At 41.8% G+C, this 17,823-nt stretch overlaps 1 protein-coding gene across 24 annotated transcripts in view; it reads right to left on the bottom strand.

Annotated features, from left to right (window-relative positions):
- The window catches only part of Ep400 (E1A binding protein p400), a 106,971-nt gene that overhangs the window by 44,293 nt on the left and 44,855 nt on the right, over positions 1-17,823 (bottom strand). For all 24 annotated transcript variants that reach the window (XM_063271366.1, XM_063271372.1, XM_063271373.1 and 21 more), the window contains 7 exons: positions 14,024-14,131; positions 12,740-12,930; positions 12,399-12,576; positions 3,714-3,850; positions 1,905-2,074; positions 1,334-1,508; positions 1,092-1,228 (listed from right to left, as the gene is read on the bottom strand). In XM_063271366.1, coding sequence (XP_063127436.1) covers positions 1,092-1,228; positions 1,334-1,508; positions 1,905-2,074; positions 3,714-3,850; positions 12,399-12,576; positions 12,740-12,930; positions 14,024-14,131 — 1,096 coding nt within the window. The remainder of the gene's footprint in view (positions 1-1,091; positions 1,229-1,333; positions 1,509-1,904; positions 2,075-3,713; positions 3,851-12,398; positions 12,577-12,739; positions 12,931-14,023; positions 14,132-17,823) is intronic.

Below are 17,823 nucleotides of genomic sequence, written 5' to 3'. Positions count from 1 at the left end.
AGAGCTCCCCTCTCCTTCCCCTTGGCCCTGGGCTAGATCAAGCCCCACAGGACCCCATTCTCAACTCTTCCGGCACCCCAGCGGTGCATGGATGCCCAAGAGCCTGAGAACCAAAGGACTCTGGCCTCCTTGCAGGCCCACAGACCAGCTCCAGCTGGGTCCTGTGCCTCAGACTGTGCTTCCCACCCTTGAAGTGGCATGGGTAAGTGGGGTAAACTTCCCGCATCCTGCCTCCCTGAGAGGCCCAAGCCCTGTGGTGGAACGGCCGCAGGACCCCACAATAACCCTACAGTTTTAAACATGAGACACCACTGAGAACACAAGAAAGTGTCAAAGCAGCCATGGAGAGGATTCAGAGGTCTAAGTTGAGCCCACTGAATTGGCATATTGGGGCTACCAAGCAAGAGATGGGGGTGAATTCTTTAGGTCATAGGATGCTATAACATGACATGGATATTATGCCCCACTGGTTTCCTTCCAGAAAGACCATATTGACCCAAAGGTAAGCTGGTTAACCAGTAGCATTCACACTAACTACGCAGGTGTATTGGTTCAAATATGCTTGGCCCCTGGGAAGTGGTTCTATAAGGAGGAAGTATGTCACTGTGAAGGCAAGCCATAGAGGTTTCCTATGCTCAAGCTCCACCCAGGGCAGAAAGAGAACCTCTTGTCTGCAGATGAGAGTCATCTCCTGGCTGCCTTCTGATCAAGATATGGAGCTCTTCTAGTACCACTGTCTGCATGCATGCTGCCATGATAATAATGGACTGAACCTCTGAAACGGTAAGTCAGCCCCAATTAAATGTTGTCCTTTGTAAGAGTTGCTTTGATCATGGTGCCTCTTCACAGGAATGGAACCCTAACTAAGACAACAAGCTAATACAACAAGCAGCACCAAGCAGGGGAATAGATATCAAGCTACCCAAATGGCAGGTGTGTAGACTAAACATATACAATGGGCAAGTAAGACAAGGGAAAGGGAGGGTGTCCTGGAGCCTGCAGAGTCCTGGCTGCCTCACTGATAGGCACACTTACTGAGGCAACAGGGTGCATCTGCTTCACATTGGGCAGGCAGGCAAACTAGCACTTACCTAGGCTGTAGAATGACATCCTCATATAAGGCCTTCTGTCGACTGGAAAGGCGGCACTTCAGAACATGCTCATACTTCCTGGTTAGCTGTTTCTCCACATCTCTCTTGGTTCTCCTCAAAATAAATGGCTGTGTGACCTGGAGATAATAATAACCATTTTTCTCCCCTATTTGCCATGGTGTATGTAGCAGAGGGTAGATAAGCTTTAAATGAATCACCTGTAGTCACAGAAGCAAACATACCCTGTGTAATCGTATGACCATTTTGTGATAGTAATCCTGGTTTTCCTCATTGGGAGCTTTCAGGGGAAAGCTCAGGTAAGGCCTGGAGATTCCAGGAATGAGAAAGTGTACCATGGTCCAAAGCTCCAGGAAAGTGTTGTGCAGAGGTACATCGATGAGAAGCAGGCGCTGCTGGCTATAAACAAAATCAGTCAATGTTGTAACTTTGAAAAACATAAGTAGGCTGCAAAACTTCTCTGCAGCAACAAGAGAAAAATGGAGACAGAAGCTCTCATATGCCTTCGGGGAACAGACAGGCACACACAGTACTTGGGGAAGGGAAAGGAGGGTCAGAGGCAAGCAGACCTCTACGTTCAAGGTCAGTCTGGTCTACATAGAGAGATAACCAAGACTACATACTAAAACCCTGTTTCAAAGAAAAGGACCGAACAAAGGGAATCTGTGTCTCTTAGGTCCAACAATGCTGTATGACAAAGGAGAAGAAAATTTCTTTTTCACTAAACTGGTATATCTATGCAATGATTTAAATTTCTTTAAGATAAATCCTTAGGTAAGAACACTTGGGTCAGACCTCTGCAGCTTGAAGATGGCTTCCCAGTGCCGCTCAGTCATGCCCTTCACTCGCTGCATTTCATCAACAACAAGGCATTTCCAGTGCACTCTTGAGAAGGCAGTGTAGCCCCTGAAGAACTGCTTATAGGACGTGATGCAGATGTGGAAGTTATTGGGCTCGGTCCACTCCTGCAATACACAAAGAAGCTCCATCTCCCCTGCAACTGTCTGTAGGTCGTTGCTAGGCAACCACCCTCAGTCAAGCTGTACACATCACTAGCAATCCAACCATTCTGCACAACAACTAGACAATTCTCTGTTCTTCTAGAGCCTAAACACTAGACACTAGATCATTAGGCTATTGTCTAGTGACAATAAAGCACTAGAAATTATCACTGGAAAAATAGATTACCAGAGAAGATACTGGCTTTTATAGTGCATAATCCAAGCACGGAAGGCAAAAAAATAGATGTCCACAATTGCAACTAACTGCAATGAGACTCTTTAAAGCAAACCAGAGAATGGGTTATGGTCTAATGCGTCTCTTCTAATGCATGGGGACTGGATCCCACTGTGGCAGCATTAAGATTTGGATCTCCTCAGTTCCCAAGAACGAGTTGGTGATTTATGAACGTGTGGCAAAGATCCAAGTAAAACAAAATTCAAGTTGTCTACCCTCAACTATGTAAGCACACAGGAAATATATCATCTTAGAAACTGAAACCAGGCCCTCACGAAATGCCAAACTTATCGGGAACTTGGTCTTAGATTTCTAATCTCTAGAACTACAAACAATACATTACTGTTATTTATTAATTACCTTCTCTATGTTTTTGAGGGGGGTTGTTTATATTTTTACAGCAGGAAAAAAGATTACGATAGATGGTAAAGGATCTCTTAGTAAATTTTGCTTGACATAGTGTCTAACAGTGAGGCAAAACTTCAAATGATAGAAACTGATCTATACATAGTCACCTGGGACCTGGAACTATTAAGTACTGGGGACTAAAGGAAACTGGTATCTGTCACAAATATTCCTGTTTAATCCAGAGAAATACAACACACAGGAGGTCTCATACACTCCATTAGCACAGTCTTGAGGTAGGAAGTATTGTATTCTTTCTCCAGACAAATACTCCATTCTGAACTATTTTCCTTACAGTATTGGGAACTGAACTCAGGGCCCATACATGTCAAGAAAGGACTCTATTACATCTGTAGCACAGAAGGGAAACAGGGCCTCAAGCATAAGAAGCAGCTTTTTCCCAGAGAACTAGGAGTCCATCTTGTGTCCTCTCTGGTTCATGGGGATCAAACTCTAGAACTGAGTATAGGTCAGTGTGTCAATGGTACACATTAAGCAGCATGTAACTGTACTCAATGTAGCCGAAGCAGGAAGATCAAATGTTTGAAACCTGGGATACATAAGATTTTATGTTAAGAAAAATTAAGGTGTTTAGCTTTATTTCACACAAATATTATCAAGGGACGTGTAAGATATGTCTATGTAGATGTGTATGTACCACAGCATGCCTATAGGGATCAGAAGACAACTTTGTGGAGTTGGTTCTCTCCTTTGTACCTTCCCATGGCTTCCAGGGATCAAAATTGTCAGGTTTATGTAGCAAGTGCTTTTTAATCTGCTGGGCCATCTCTCCAGCACCTGTACAACATGCTTACAAGATACTTGACAAAAGATAAAAAAGATACTTGACTAAAGGCATAATTCCCCGGCACACGCCTCGTCTAGGAAATGTGGAACCTGGGTACATCTCCAGCAATGCAAAACAAAGAAAGAGAGAGGGCAGTGGCAGTGGGGTGGCACTACCTGTCTCTTTGCTTTGAGTTCTCTGTGGGTGCCAACATAAGAAAGAGTTTTGAGGCCAGGACACCAGCGTTTCAACTCGAGTTCCCACTTGAGTATGTTACAACTCCTCATGACAACAAGATGAGGGCCCCAATTACCTATAAAAAAAAAAAAAATTCTGTGAAATCCAGGTACCTAAGGCTGAGTTGGATCAGAGGTTTATTAAATTCATGACCCACAACGAATGCAGAATCCAAGTAAACAAAAACAATCCCCCAGCATATTATACTACCCAGAATAGGAGAAAGTGTGTCCCGCTGCACTACTGCAGGGGTCAGGTTCTCCAGAAACACATAGAACCAGGACCCACTGATAACCATATGAACCTGAGAAAGAATGCTTGTCTAGGTCAGGTGTGGTGATGCATGCCTTTTATCCCAGTATTCAGGAGGCAGTGGCAGGCACAGCTTTATGAACTCGAGGTCAGCCAAGGCTGCAATAATGAAACCTTATCTCAAAAACCAAATTACATTAAAAAAAAAAACAAAACAAAAAACAAACAAACAAACCAACCCTTTATCTACAGCAAGCAACTACCCAAAACAAGAAAGCTGCTGACTTAAGATCTCAGGCCCTGATTAATCTGATTAATCCTTCCCAGTAGCAAGCACACTATAGCTCAGACAGACAGGAACCTCCATAGATACCCACTTCTAGGCAGAGCATATTCAATTTACCCAGTGATCAAACCTTGCCTGAAAACTGCACTTTACATGTCAGTGAGTGCAATCCAGGGAGGTGAAACGGCAGACAAGAAATGGCTGGTTTTAAGATGAAGCTGCACTTTCACATATTTGTGGCCATAGCTAAAGCACTGCTACTGATTCTGAAAAGGAACTACTCAAGAGAAAAATTAACCACTGTTTCAGCAGAAGTGTCAGAGGAAAAACTCAGCAGAAACCTTTTTCCCTTATTGGTGGTGATGCTAGGGATCAAGCCAGAATCTCTCTAGACACTGGGTTGAAGAAATGGCTCTTCCTGAGGACTCAAGTTTGACTCTCAACACATACTTCAGGTGGCTCACAACAGCCTGTATCTTCAGCTCCAGAGTACCTAAGATCTCAAGCCTTGATAAGCGTGCACACACACACACATACACACACACACTTCTCTATACACAGATGCATACATGTACATATAATTTAAAAGGTAAAAATATAATATTTAAATCTAAACATAAAACCTTAGAAGTAAAGAAACATGACCAAACTTAGGTTTTAGAGAAACCTAAGGCAATATTCTCTCCAGAAAGGAAAAATCTAAACTGGGGCTAGAATGGTGGCTTGGCAGTTAAGAGCACTACTTCTCTTGCAGAGGGTTCAAGTTTGGTTCCCAGCACCCACAGGGCAGCTCACAGCTGACTACAACACCAGCTCCATGTTATTTAATGCATCTTCTGGCCTCTATGGGCACCATGCATCCACATGGTACACAGACATTCATATAGGTAAAATACTCATACATAAAAGATAAAAATAATAGGTAGAGTTGAGCATGTGAGTCACTGGTAAAGGTTCTGTCTAGCATATACAAGGCCCTGAATTCAATCTCCAGTACAAAGGAAGGAAGGAAGGAAGGGAGGGAGGGAGGAAGGGAGGGAGGGAGGGAGGAAGGGAGCGAGGAAGGAAAGGAAGGAAAATAAATGAGGTTAGAAAGATGGCTCAGTGACTAGGAATGCATGCTGCTCTTGCAGAGAACCTGTTCGGTTCCCTATGTCAGGTGCCTTACAACCACCTGTACTCCAGCTCTGGGGGATGCAACACTCCTGGTCTTCAGACAGACTGACATAGAAATAAGTCTCAAGGCCAGGCAGTGGTGGCACACACTTTTAATCCCAGCACTTGAGAGGCACAGGCAGGGGGATCTCTCGGAGTTCAAGGCCAGCCTGGACTACAGAGAGTGTTAGGACAGCCAAGGGTACACAGAGAAACCCTGTCTCAAAAAACTTTAAAAAAGTAAATAACCTTATATCAAAATGCCCTTAGGTAACAGTACCATAAACAATGAATATACACAATGAAAATATTGTTTGCTTCTCTTTTTCTGGACAGAGTCTATGTTGTCTTGGTTGGACTGAAACTTGCTATAGACAGATCAGCCTGTCTCTGTCAAAAGTGCTAGGATTAAATGCATGTGTACCACCACACCCAGAACAATAAAAGTTTATTTTTTTATAAACCTAATATGTAACATAAGATTCCATTCTTGGAAAGGGCAATGTGGTTGTGACCATATATGTAAAGGTAAGATGAAGGCAAGACGAGACACACTGGGCTATTCCACAGTCACTACCACCAGGAAAAAGAAATAGGTAAACAGGAAGACCATTTTCTTCCTCCTTGTTTTTTAAACTGCATTTATGTATTTGTGTATTTATGTGGAAGGGGGTATGACAAGAAGAAGGGGCGTGTGCCACACGAAGTATAAGGAGTTGAGAGGATATGAAGGAGTCAGTTCTCTCTATGTGTGTCTAAGTGATTGAATTCAGGTCTTCAGACTTCAAGGCAAGTGTACTCACTCACTAAACCACCTCCAGCTCTATTTTCTTCTTAAAAAAAAAGAAAGAAAACAAAGACAAAAACAACCATGTAGGGATGATAGACAGTTCTTATCATGTGTGCATTTCTTAGCACACTGTAACAAACATTGTAGCTGGGTATGGTTGGTCCTTGCCTTTGATCCTAGTACTCAGGAAACAGAGGTACAAGGATCTGAGATCGAGGTTGGCCTGCTCAGCAGAACTAGCTCCAGAACAGCCAGGGCTACACAGAGAAACACTCTCTTGAAAAACCAACAAACAAAGTAATTAATTAATTAATTAACAATTTGTGAAGAACCAGTGGTTATTTAGGACAAGGCTGAGTCTGACAGACATTAATTCAGGCTAGAAAGACAGTGAAACAAAATAGGAAAGGTCCCATGTAAGGAGCATCTACGGTTTCTCCCAGGGCCAGGCACAGCAGGAGTGGCAGGTTCAACTAGCTCCTCCTCCTACATATGTGTCCTGCTGAACCAAGCCGCTCTGCACAACAAACTCCTCACAGAGCCTATCTCTTCTGGCCTCGGCAGCAATCAGCAAACCCAGACCTGCAGTGGTGCTATTTTCTAGCTGAAGCAAAGCCAATCTGCACAAGGACCTCAACCCTTCTTCCATATGGACACCTGCCATCTTTCCAACTGTACCTGTCCACTGCACTATCTCTGGGTATACCACGGCATTCCAGCTCCACACCCATGGCTCTAGTTCCCTGGTTTCCTCACATATAGTATGGTGGGCTTCCATATCCTGCCTGAGACTCCTCCCTGTAGGTCTGTGTACCTGTCGTTCTCCAAAGATGAAGAACACACCTACTCATTCCCTCATAAGTAACAACAAGAAGACTCCTACTTTAGAAGTACAGACGTTTTCTAACTATGTAGTTCCACAGTAAAACATTTTAACCATTGCCTTAAACATTAATTGGAAAATTCTAAAAATAACAACTTAAAAGTTTTAATCTGTCTGGGAGATGGGGCAATCCTTTTGTCCACTGTATCCACATTGTACATGCCATCTGCTTGCTAGCACCTGGTAGAAACACTGGTTATCAGATCCATGGTTATGGTTTGGCCGGGCTTGTTCACATGACACTTTAGTAAAAGTTCTAAAGAGGAAGGGTAGTGAAGATGGCACTTTGGGTGTGCCAGAGAGAGGTCATCATACACTTATTTTCAATAAAAGTTATGAACTTACAATGAAACATAGCATAGTCCAGGATTTCAGCACACACTGGGATCCTAGAACATGTCTCTTGAAGACCAGATAAGCTTGTAAATACAGTAAAACATTTAATGGCCTTTCTCCTTAAATAATAAAATAAGAAGGCAGGGTATTTTTACATCCTGACTTAGCTATGTTTGTGAATCTACTTTAAAATACATTTAAGGAATGGTGATATCAGCAGAACTAGCACTTGGGAGGTAGAAACAAGTGGATCTCTTTGAGTTTAAGGCTGGTCTACATAGTGAGTTCCAGGACAGCCAGGCCTATGTACAAAGACCCCAATCTCCAAAAAATAAATCACTTGGTGATACTAGGCCAAAACCAGAAATAAATCAATTGGGGGTAGGGAAGGCACAAAGACCCCAGAAATCAGTCTACCTTAGAGATTTCAAAACTGATGATGAGACCAGTGAGACGGGAAGGGCACTAGCTAGCCAGTGAGCCTGCGGATCTGACTGTAACCCCTGGCCCCTAGATCGCAGAAGGAAGAAGCAGCACTGCAGGCTCCTCTTACTTCAACAATAGACACACACACACACACACAATAGACACACACATACACACAATAGACACACACATACACACAATAGACACACCGACACACACACAATAGACACACCGACACACACACAATAGACAGACACACACAATAGACACACACACACAATACACACACACACAATAGACACACACACACACAATAGACACACACACACAATAGACACACACACACACAATAGATACACACACACAATAGACACACACACAATAGACACACACACACACAATAGACACACACACACAATAGACACACACACAATAGACACACACACACAATAGACACACACACACAATAGACACACACAATAGACACACACACACACAATAGACACACACACACACACACACACACACACACACACACACACACACACGGGTTTAAAGGGGTGGGGGCTGGCCTCAGAGGGGTATGGGCTCAGCAGTGAAAAGTTCTTTCAAGGACCTGAAAAACCAAGCAAACCAATCACCATAGATGAAAACACAAGATACTCCATGATAAAGTCAAATTTAAACAGTATCTAGCCACAAATCCAGCCCTACAAAAGGTGCTAGAAGAAAACTCCAACTCAAGGAGGTTAACTACACCCACAAAAATACAAGAAATACTCTCGCAGCAGTAAAACCAAAAGAAGGGACACGCATACCTACCTCACCCCAGCCTCCCAACAATGAAGTAAGAGGAGTGAGCAATCACTGGTTACTGATATTGCTCAGACGCTCAGACGTGGACTAACAGGATGGCCATACTAGATGCAGTACAATACATGCTAGAGCAAGCAGGCCTTATGAACAAAATGGACCGGAAAGAACATTGCACCCAAACACAAACAGTTCCTCATAGAACATTATCCCAAACTAACGACTCACTTGGTCATAAAACAAGTCCCAACAGAAACAATAAACTTGAAATCATCCCTAGCATCTTATGAGACCATCATGGATTACAACTAGATTTCACCATGTACAGCGAGTGGCACATGCCTTTAATCCCAGCATTCAGGAGGCAGAGGCAAGCAGCTAAAGACCAGCCTATGATTAAAAATCAAGTCGAGGACAGCCAAGGCTGTTACACAGAGAAATCCTGTCTCGAAAACAAAGTAAAGCAAAACAAAACAAAACAAAAAAATCAAACTGACAACAACAACAACAAAAAATCTCAAAACTGGATTTCAGCAGAAAGCCCACAAACTCATGGACACTAAACAACTCTATTGGATGACTGCTGAGTCAAGGCAGAAACGAACTTAAGACTTCTTAGAATTCAATGAAAATACATGTACAACATACCCAGACTTTTAGACACAGAGAAGTGGTGTTAAGAGGTAAGTTCCTAGCACTAAGTATCTACATAAAGAGATCTCATATGAGCAGCATAAACAGCATACCCAAAAGCTCTACAACAAAAAGAAGCAAACATACTCAAGAGCAGTAGACTACAGGAAATAATCAAGCTAAGGTCTGAAACCCAAAAATAGAAACACAGATGACACTACAAAAAAATCAGTTAAACATCGAGTTAAGTCTTTGAGAAAAAACAAGATAGACAATTCCTTATCCAAACAAACAAAAAGATACATAGAGAGAATATCCAAATTAACAAACTCAAAAACAGAAAGGGGGACACAACTGACACCAAGGAAACCCAAAGAATCATTAGATCATATTTTTAAATACCTATACTCTACAAAAATTGAAAAAAAATTAAAAGAAATGGACAATTTTCTCAATAGGTAAAAAGTTAACAGTTAGGTCAAGATCAGATAAACAAGTTAAATAGACCCATAACTCCTAAGGAAATAGAAGCAGTCACTAAAAGTCTCTCAACCAAAAAAAAGCCCAGGATCAGATGGTTTTTTTTTTTTTTTTTTTTTGGTTCTTTTTTTTCGGAGCTGGGGACCGAACCCAGGGCCTTGCGCTTCCTAGGTAAGCGCTCTACCACTGAGCTAAATCCCCAGCCCCTCAGATGGTTTTAGTACAGAACTCTACCACACTTTTAAGGAGCTAACACCAATACTCCTCAAATTATTCCACAAAATAGAAACAGAAGGAATATTGCCAAATTCATCTATGAGGCCAGAGTCACACTGAGGCCCAAACTACACAGAGATTCAACAAAGAAAATTACAGACCAATTACCCTCATGAATACTGATGCAAAAATACTTAATAAAACACTCACAAACTGAACCCAAGAGCACATCAACCATGAACAAGTAGGCTTCATCCCAGAGACGACATGGTTCAACATACAAAACTCAGTCAATGCATCCACCATAGAAACAAACTTAAAAAAAAAATCACATAATTATCTAATTAGACGCTGGAATACCCCTTCATGATAAATGGCTAGGAGAAATTAGGGACAAAAGGGATAAACCTAAACACAATACAGCTATTTACAGTATCCCAATAGCCAACATCAAATTAACTGGAGAGAAAATCAAAGCAATTGTGCTAAAATCAGGAACAAGACAAGGATGTCCACTCTTTTCATATCTATTCAATATAGTAATTAAAGATCTAGCTAGAGCAATAAGACACCTAAAGGCTACAAAGTAGAAAGGAAGAAGTCAAAAGTACCATTATTTACAGATGATATGATAGTATACATAGCCACCCCAAAGATTCTTCCAGGGAACTCTTACAGCTAGTAAACACCTTTAGTGAAGAGGATGGATTCAAGATTAGCACCTCCCCCTGACCTACCCTGAAACTTGAAAGCACAATATTCAACTTCATATGGAAAACCAAAAAATACCTAGGCTAGCTAAAAAATATCTAGAGGTATTATCAGTCATAATTTTAAGCTGTACTACAGAACTATAGCAACAAGAATTGCAAGGTATTAAAACAAAAACAGAAAGTTCAATGGAACTGAATTGAAGATCCTGAAGTAATAAATCCACACACCATTTGCAGGAAAACAGATGAAACTAGAAGAAAATCACACTGAGTGAGGTAACCCAGAAAGACAAGCACAGCATATATACTCACATATAAGTAGACATTAGCTATTAAGTAAAGGATACCCATGCTATAATCCACAAATCTAGCTAAGTAACAAGGAAGGCTTGAGGGGGGACACATAGATCTCCCTGGGAAAGGTAAAGGGAATAGATTTTTTAAGTGGACTGGGAATAAATGGGAATAGGAACAGGAGGGTTCAGTTGGTGGGGAATAATGCAGGGAGAGAGTACTTGGGAGACATGACTAGAAACTGGGTGCATTTGGGAAGTGATTAGAAACCTAGTGCAGTGGTAAGCTCCTGGAATCTACAAGTGACCTTATCAAAAGCCTCCCAGTAATGGGGGTTATGGAGCCTGAATTGCCCACCTTCTATAACCAGGCAAGGCTCCTAGCAGTGGCACAAGGACATCAACCCAACCACAAACCTTTGACCTAGAATATGTCCTGTCTGCAAGATGTGCTGGAGTAATGGAAGTGTAGAACTTGTGGGAGTGGCCAACCAATGATTGACTTAAGTTGAGGCCCACACCACAAGAAGGAGCCCACACTGGACACTGTGTGGGTGGCCCGATGGCTTGTCGGCTCAGAGACCCAGGAGAGAACTAAGTATGACTAGCAAAAAAAAAAAAAAAAAAAAGTCATAAGAATGTTTTCCAATGATACTTATAGCCAAGTCCAACTGTCATCAGAGGGAAGTCATCCAGCAAATAACAGGAGCAGTTACCAAGAAACATAGCCAAACACTAGGTGAGCCAGGGATATCCCACAGAAGAGAGGGAGGAAGGATTATAGGAACCAGAGCAGCAGAGGACATCACAAGAATAGGTCACAAAATCAACTAAGCAGGGCTCATAGGGGCTCGCAGAGACTGAAGTAATAAGATGAACCCTGTGTGGGTCTGAGCCAGGTGCTTTACATATACATTATGATTGTGTAGCTTGGTGTTCTTGTGGGACCCTTGACAGTGAGTGGGAGTGGTGGTATCTTTGACTCTTTGCTTGAGCTTGACACCCTTTACGTCCTGCTGCATTGCCTAGTCTAGCCTTGACATGAGGGTTTGTGCCTAGTCTCATTGTAACTTGTTACACCAAGTATGGTGAACACCCTGGGATGCTTGATTTTTTTTTTTTTTTTGGTAATGAAAGAGTGGTTCCTGGGGAGAGGATGATGGCGGAAGGAAATGGTAGGAATGATGTGGTCTAGATATAATGTATAAAAAGAATAGAAAATAAATAAAAACTTAAAAAAGAGAAGTCATTTTTTTGGCTCTAGAAAGGGAGAAGAGCAGAAGAGGCTGACAAAGTCTTTTCCCTCAGATCTAACACATGCTGCTAGTGGAAATTGAGAGAATCTTACCTTCATTACAGGCAAGGTGGGCAAAAAAAGCAATGATCTGCACAGTTTTCCCAAGCCCTGCTTCATCAGCTAATATGCCATTGAGATTCTTCCGGTATAGTTTGGCCAACCAGTCAAGGCCTATCTTCTGATAGTCTCGGAGAGCACCATACAACAAAGATGGAGCACTAAACTTCACCTACAGTGACAGACAGACCAGCCAAACAATAAGTAATTGGCACGCCTTTCAGAGTCTAAATCTAGACACTATCCTAAATGATTTACAGAACAGGAGGACACAAGAATTGCCTTTCTAGCAATTCCTGTGGAGCATGTTGGGAGTCCAGAAAAGCTTTCCTCACCGCAGTTGTGACTCGGGCACTGCCCTTAGGGAGGATGGCTTCAGCCACAGCAGTAACTTCTGTGATGTCCTTGGTGTTGGATTTTCCAATGCTCATTCTCTCTGCAGCTTTAAACTGGTCCATGATGAAGAGCGAATCGATGAGAACGGAGTCCCTCCGGCTCTCCCTGTCACTAGGACAGTCTTCTGCATCTACGACAACAATGAAATGGATACAACTAGGACTGCTAAGAGTTTTATGAGCCTAAATACAGAAGGGGCGGGGAGGCAGGGAGAATAAAGAATTGATACATATTAGTCACTGCAATCTATGTTTATACATCTACAATGCTATAAATGAATGACTCTTAGGAAATGCCACAATTAACTACATCTGGGACGCAAAGCATAATCTGCCCCAGCCTGGTATCCAGGAAATGGTTCTGTTGATTGAAAACCAATGATGTAGACAGGAATACAAGTGTCTCAGGTCTAATGATCTCCCTTCTACTGCCATCAAAAAAGAAAAAAAAAAAGGAGGGGAGGGGGGAATTAAAAACATCACCCAAGTGTGAAAGCAAGGACGAAGCTTTTGTCTCTGACCCTAGGTCTTCCTATAGGCGGGGGACTGTGAAAAGCCCTCAGTTGCACAGGAGACCCTCTGACAATGGTCTCAACTCTTCTTGTACTCTCTCTTCCCTCTCACATGCTTTTGTATCTATTTAATAAACAGAAGAATCAAAATGAGAAAGGACAGCCTGCAGGTCTGCGTATCAGTATGGAATGCCTACCATGAAAACCCTTCAAGTTAATAAGCAAACAGCACAGCCTAGACAAACAAGGAGGTGCTTAGGTTCAGAAACCACAACACAGATCTAAAGAAAAACATTTTCTCATCCTTCATAGTTCACCCAGTATTCTGGTAAATGTACCAAGTACAAACCACAGAACTTGCTGGGGGTAGGACAGATCTTTAATCCCAGAACCCGGGAGAGGCAGAGGCAGGCAGGAGTTTGAGGCCAGTGTGGTCTACAGAGAGCTCTAGGTCAGCACAAACAAAACACCACAGCACTTAAAGAAAGCCGCAAATAAAATGCACATTTTTCCCTCACTCAAATTTTTTTTTTTAACTCTTTGTTTACAATTACACACAAGCTTTATCCTATTCAAAGCAGAAAACCCCTCACGTCTCACAGGGATTGAAGAACTTGTACTTGGGTCCAATACTTTCAATTTCTTACATCTTATTAAATCTTATTTTGGCTTTCGCTTTAAACCTGAATTCTTTACAACACTAAAAACATACCTTCTTCCCCACTTGATTCTTCATGATCAGGTTCAGGCTGCGGCCACTGAAAATTTGGCAGAAAGGCACCTTCATACAACTTCATCAAATCAATTAAGGGCAACTCAGCTGGAAAGAATACCAGGAAGAAACAAGATTATTTTCTAACTGTAATTTAGCAGCAAAGGAAAACAATCACTCAGAAAAGCACAGCAAAAAACTGGGTAGCTTGTCACGTACATTCCTCTGCCTAAAACAGAAGATGCAGGATGGCATTGTTTGTTCAAAAAGAGTAGAATTAGACGTTTTCATAGCTCTTGATTTTATGTATGTATGTATGTATGTATGTATGTATGTATGTATGTATGTATGTATGTATGTATTTCACATACAGTCAACTGAGCACATATCTGAAACCTGAAACTTCAGAACATTATTTTTTCTTAAAACAAAGTTTTGAATTTTAAAGCATTTTGGATTCTGGATTTTTAGATTAGAAATGTACGGGGCTGGAGAGATGGCTCAGTGGTTAAGAGCACTGACTGCTCTTGCAAAGGTCCTGAGTTCAAATCCCAGCAACCACATGGTGGCTCACAACCATCTGTAATGAGATCTGATGTCCTTTCTAGTGTGCCTGAAGACAGCTACAGTGTACTTATATATAATAAATAAATTAAAAAAAAAAGAAATTTATAGCTTATAAATTCTAAAAGTACATTTATTTTCCAAAAACTAAAATGATGCCCATAATTAATATAAAGTCTAAATATTTTCTCTTTTCGTTAACTTTATTAGTATCGACATTTTTAGGTTTAATTATTTTATTTTATGTGTGTGTTTTGCATGTGTGTATGTATGTCTGCACCATGTGCAGCTCTGGTACCCACAGATGCCAGAAGAGTACACTGGATCCCTCAGAACTGGAATTACAGATGCTGCCATACAGGTGCTAGAAATCAAACCTTTGTCCTCCAGAAGAACAGTTGGTGCTGTTAACTGCTGAGCCATGTCTCCAAGCCCTAATATTAATTAATTTTCAGACAGCATTTTACCATGTAACCAGGGTGGAATGGACCAGGCAAAGATAGTACTGTTAAACAAACAAACAAAAAAGATATGCCAGGTAGGGTGGCATACACCTTTAATCTTAGAACTCAAATGGCAAAGAAAGGAACTCACTTCTGTAAGGTCAAGACCAGCCTGGTCTACATAGAGTTTCAGTCTAACCATGGTTACACAGTGAGACCTTGTTGGAAGGAAGGAGGGGAGGGGAGGGGAGGGGAGGGGAGGGGAGGGGAGGGGAGAGGAGAGGAGAGGAGAGGAGAGGAGAGGAGAGGAGAGGAGAGGAGAGGAGAGGAGAGGAGGAGAAGAGAGAGGCTAGAGGGAGATGGTGGTTCCGTGGGTAAGAGCACTTATAGCTTTTGCAGAGGATCCGAGTTTGATTCCCAGCTTCCTCGTAAAAAGCATCTCTAACCCCAGTTACACAGGATCTGCTACCAGAAGACTCATCATGGCAGCCACCAAGCACACATGTGGTACACATACATAAACACAGGTAAAACACTCAATAAAATAAAATGAATAAATCTAATTTAAATTTTTATTTAAAACTTTACAAAAATTACTTAAAGCTAAGTTTTTCTTCCAACTGAGACTATAAAATGAGTGGAGAACAATGTGTTCCCCAGCTAATGGCAGCTCCTAAAGATCTCTGTATGGAAACACGTTGAGTCACACATACTTAAGCTGATGAACCTGCTAGAGTTTCTGGAAACATATGGAAAGCTGAGAGGCTTTGGATTTAACAGTTTATTATATTCCACTATAGAAAATTCCCAGGAACAAGCAATTTGTTTGACTAAGTGTCCAACTATACTTGACAAGTACAGACACAAAGACTCTTAGAGTTCAGCAATACCAGCTCTGTCTATTCAAGACTAGTAAAATCTTTTTGAATTCACTCACTTATAATTTTAAAACCCAACTCACTAAATTAACAGACAAGTGTGGAATTAAGCCACATGAAATTAAACATTAACCATAAGCATATGTGTGTGGTGTTTATAATGCACTTCTCCCAACTTTTCTGAATATCTGAAAAATCTGTCTCCATATCATATATGTCTATATAACTGGATAAAGCAGAAAAGTGCTAATAAGACGATTCGATAAAATGTCTTAGAAAAAATTAATTAACACCCTGAAAGCAACATCATCCACATTGGTAAAACAGAAGATATATATTCTCATATCCTTTTTGGACAAAACATAAGTGGTTCAAATTAACCTTCAAATTAATCTTTGCCTCATATCCACAAAGAAAATTCCAACAGGTTCCTGAGGACTGTGGTGTTGAGTCTAACCCAAGAATCTAGTTCAAAGATTAGACTCAACCCAATCCAGACAAGAGAAGGCCCAGCAACACTGCTTCCCTCCTGACAGTCCACCCTCCAAACTGACCAGGGCTGGCCTAATCTGTTCAGTCTAACCATGGTTACACAGTGAGACCCTGTTGGAAGGAAGGGAGGAGAGGAGAGGCAAGGAGAGGAGAGGAGAGGAGAGGGGAGGGGAGAGGAGGGGAGGGGAGGGGGAGGGGAAACCAGTCCAAGCTTAGAAAACCGCCATCACCAGTGAGATTCTTCCTATCTGCTCACATCAAGCCTCTTGAAGGCTTCACCTTGTACCAAGAAGGTGTAGCCATAGTTACCGGGAGGGCTGCCCAACTCCTGAACCACAGAGGGGTGAAGTTGTGTTATTTCCACATGCACTCCAGCAAACCAAGGATGAAAAGTTTCATGAGTCAGCTACCACAATGAGGAAATAAAGGAGGCTATCAAGTAAGACGCTCACACCCATGATCCTTGCAGAGGAAGGTGGGGAGGGACAGACAAGGATACTACTGTTGTGTTCTTAAAAGAGACACAATTTAAAGAACACAGACTAGGGGGTCTGAGAAGATGGCTCAGTGGGTAAAGGGCTTGCTGTACAAACAGAAGGTCTGGAGTTCAGATCCCCAGCACTCATGCTATGTGGCTGTAGTAGTCCGCCTACAAACCCAGGCAGACAGGGAAGTAAGCCAGCCAATTGGAAAGCTATGGGTTCAAATGAGAGTCCTTGCTTCAATGTATCAAAAATAAGATGAAGACACCCAGCATCAATCTCTGTCCTAGACAGACACAGATATAAACACACACACACACCTGAAAACACATGTGCCCACATAGATACATGCATACATGAATACACACACACACACAAAGGACACAGATTAGACAGCAACTATATCCCTCTTTGAATAAACATCTCATCCTGGTAGGCCTGAAAAATTTGCCCGAATCAAGTTCCAGTGAGTTGTTAAGACAAACAGAACACCATCAACAGAGCCTGGGGCTCATAAGAATCATCAGAATCATGTCTGAAATATGTCACACACAAAATTACCAAGCACAGGGCTGGGATTGTAGCTAGTTATCCTGCAACTACATAGCTCTAAGTTTGATCCCCACTCCCCAAGGAAGGGGGAGACTAAGACTAAAACAAACTATGGGTAAAAGTTAAATTAATGTTAGAGTGGAAAAGACTTAGAAGACAATGGACAGAAGAAAAACAGATCCAGGGATTTAATAACATAAACTCAAAATACAGAAACTGAAAATTAGCTTGTCAAAATACGAAAAGAAATAAGTACCTATTCTTGTGCTACAAAAGTTTAACATGTTTGTCAGTAGCTGATGGCATCAAGACGTCAACCATTAACAGACTACATAATGTGACTCCAAGGGCTTCCCTAGTGTACATTTGGATAACACTGCTCCCACCAT

Source organism: Rattus norvegicus, chromosome 12 (genome assembly GCF_036323735.1).
Source record: "Rattus norvegicus strain BN/NHsdMcwi chromosome 12, GRCr8, whole genome shotgun sequence".
Lineage (NCBI taxonomy): Eukaryota > Metazoa > Chordata > Mammalia > Rodentia > Muridae > Rattus > Rattus norvegicus.
Note: the sequence above shows the minus strand (reverse complement) of the source record. Positions and strands in the feature narration are given on the sequence as shown.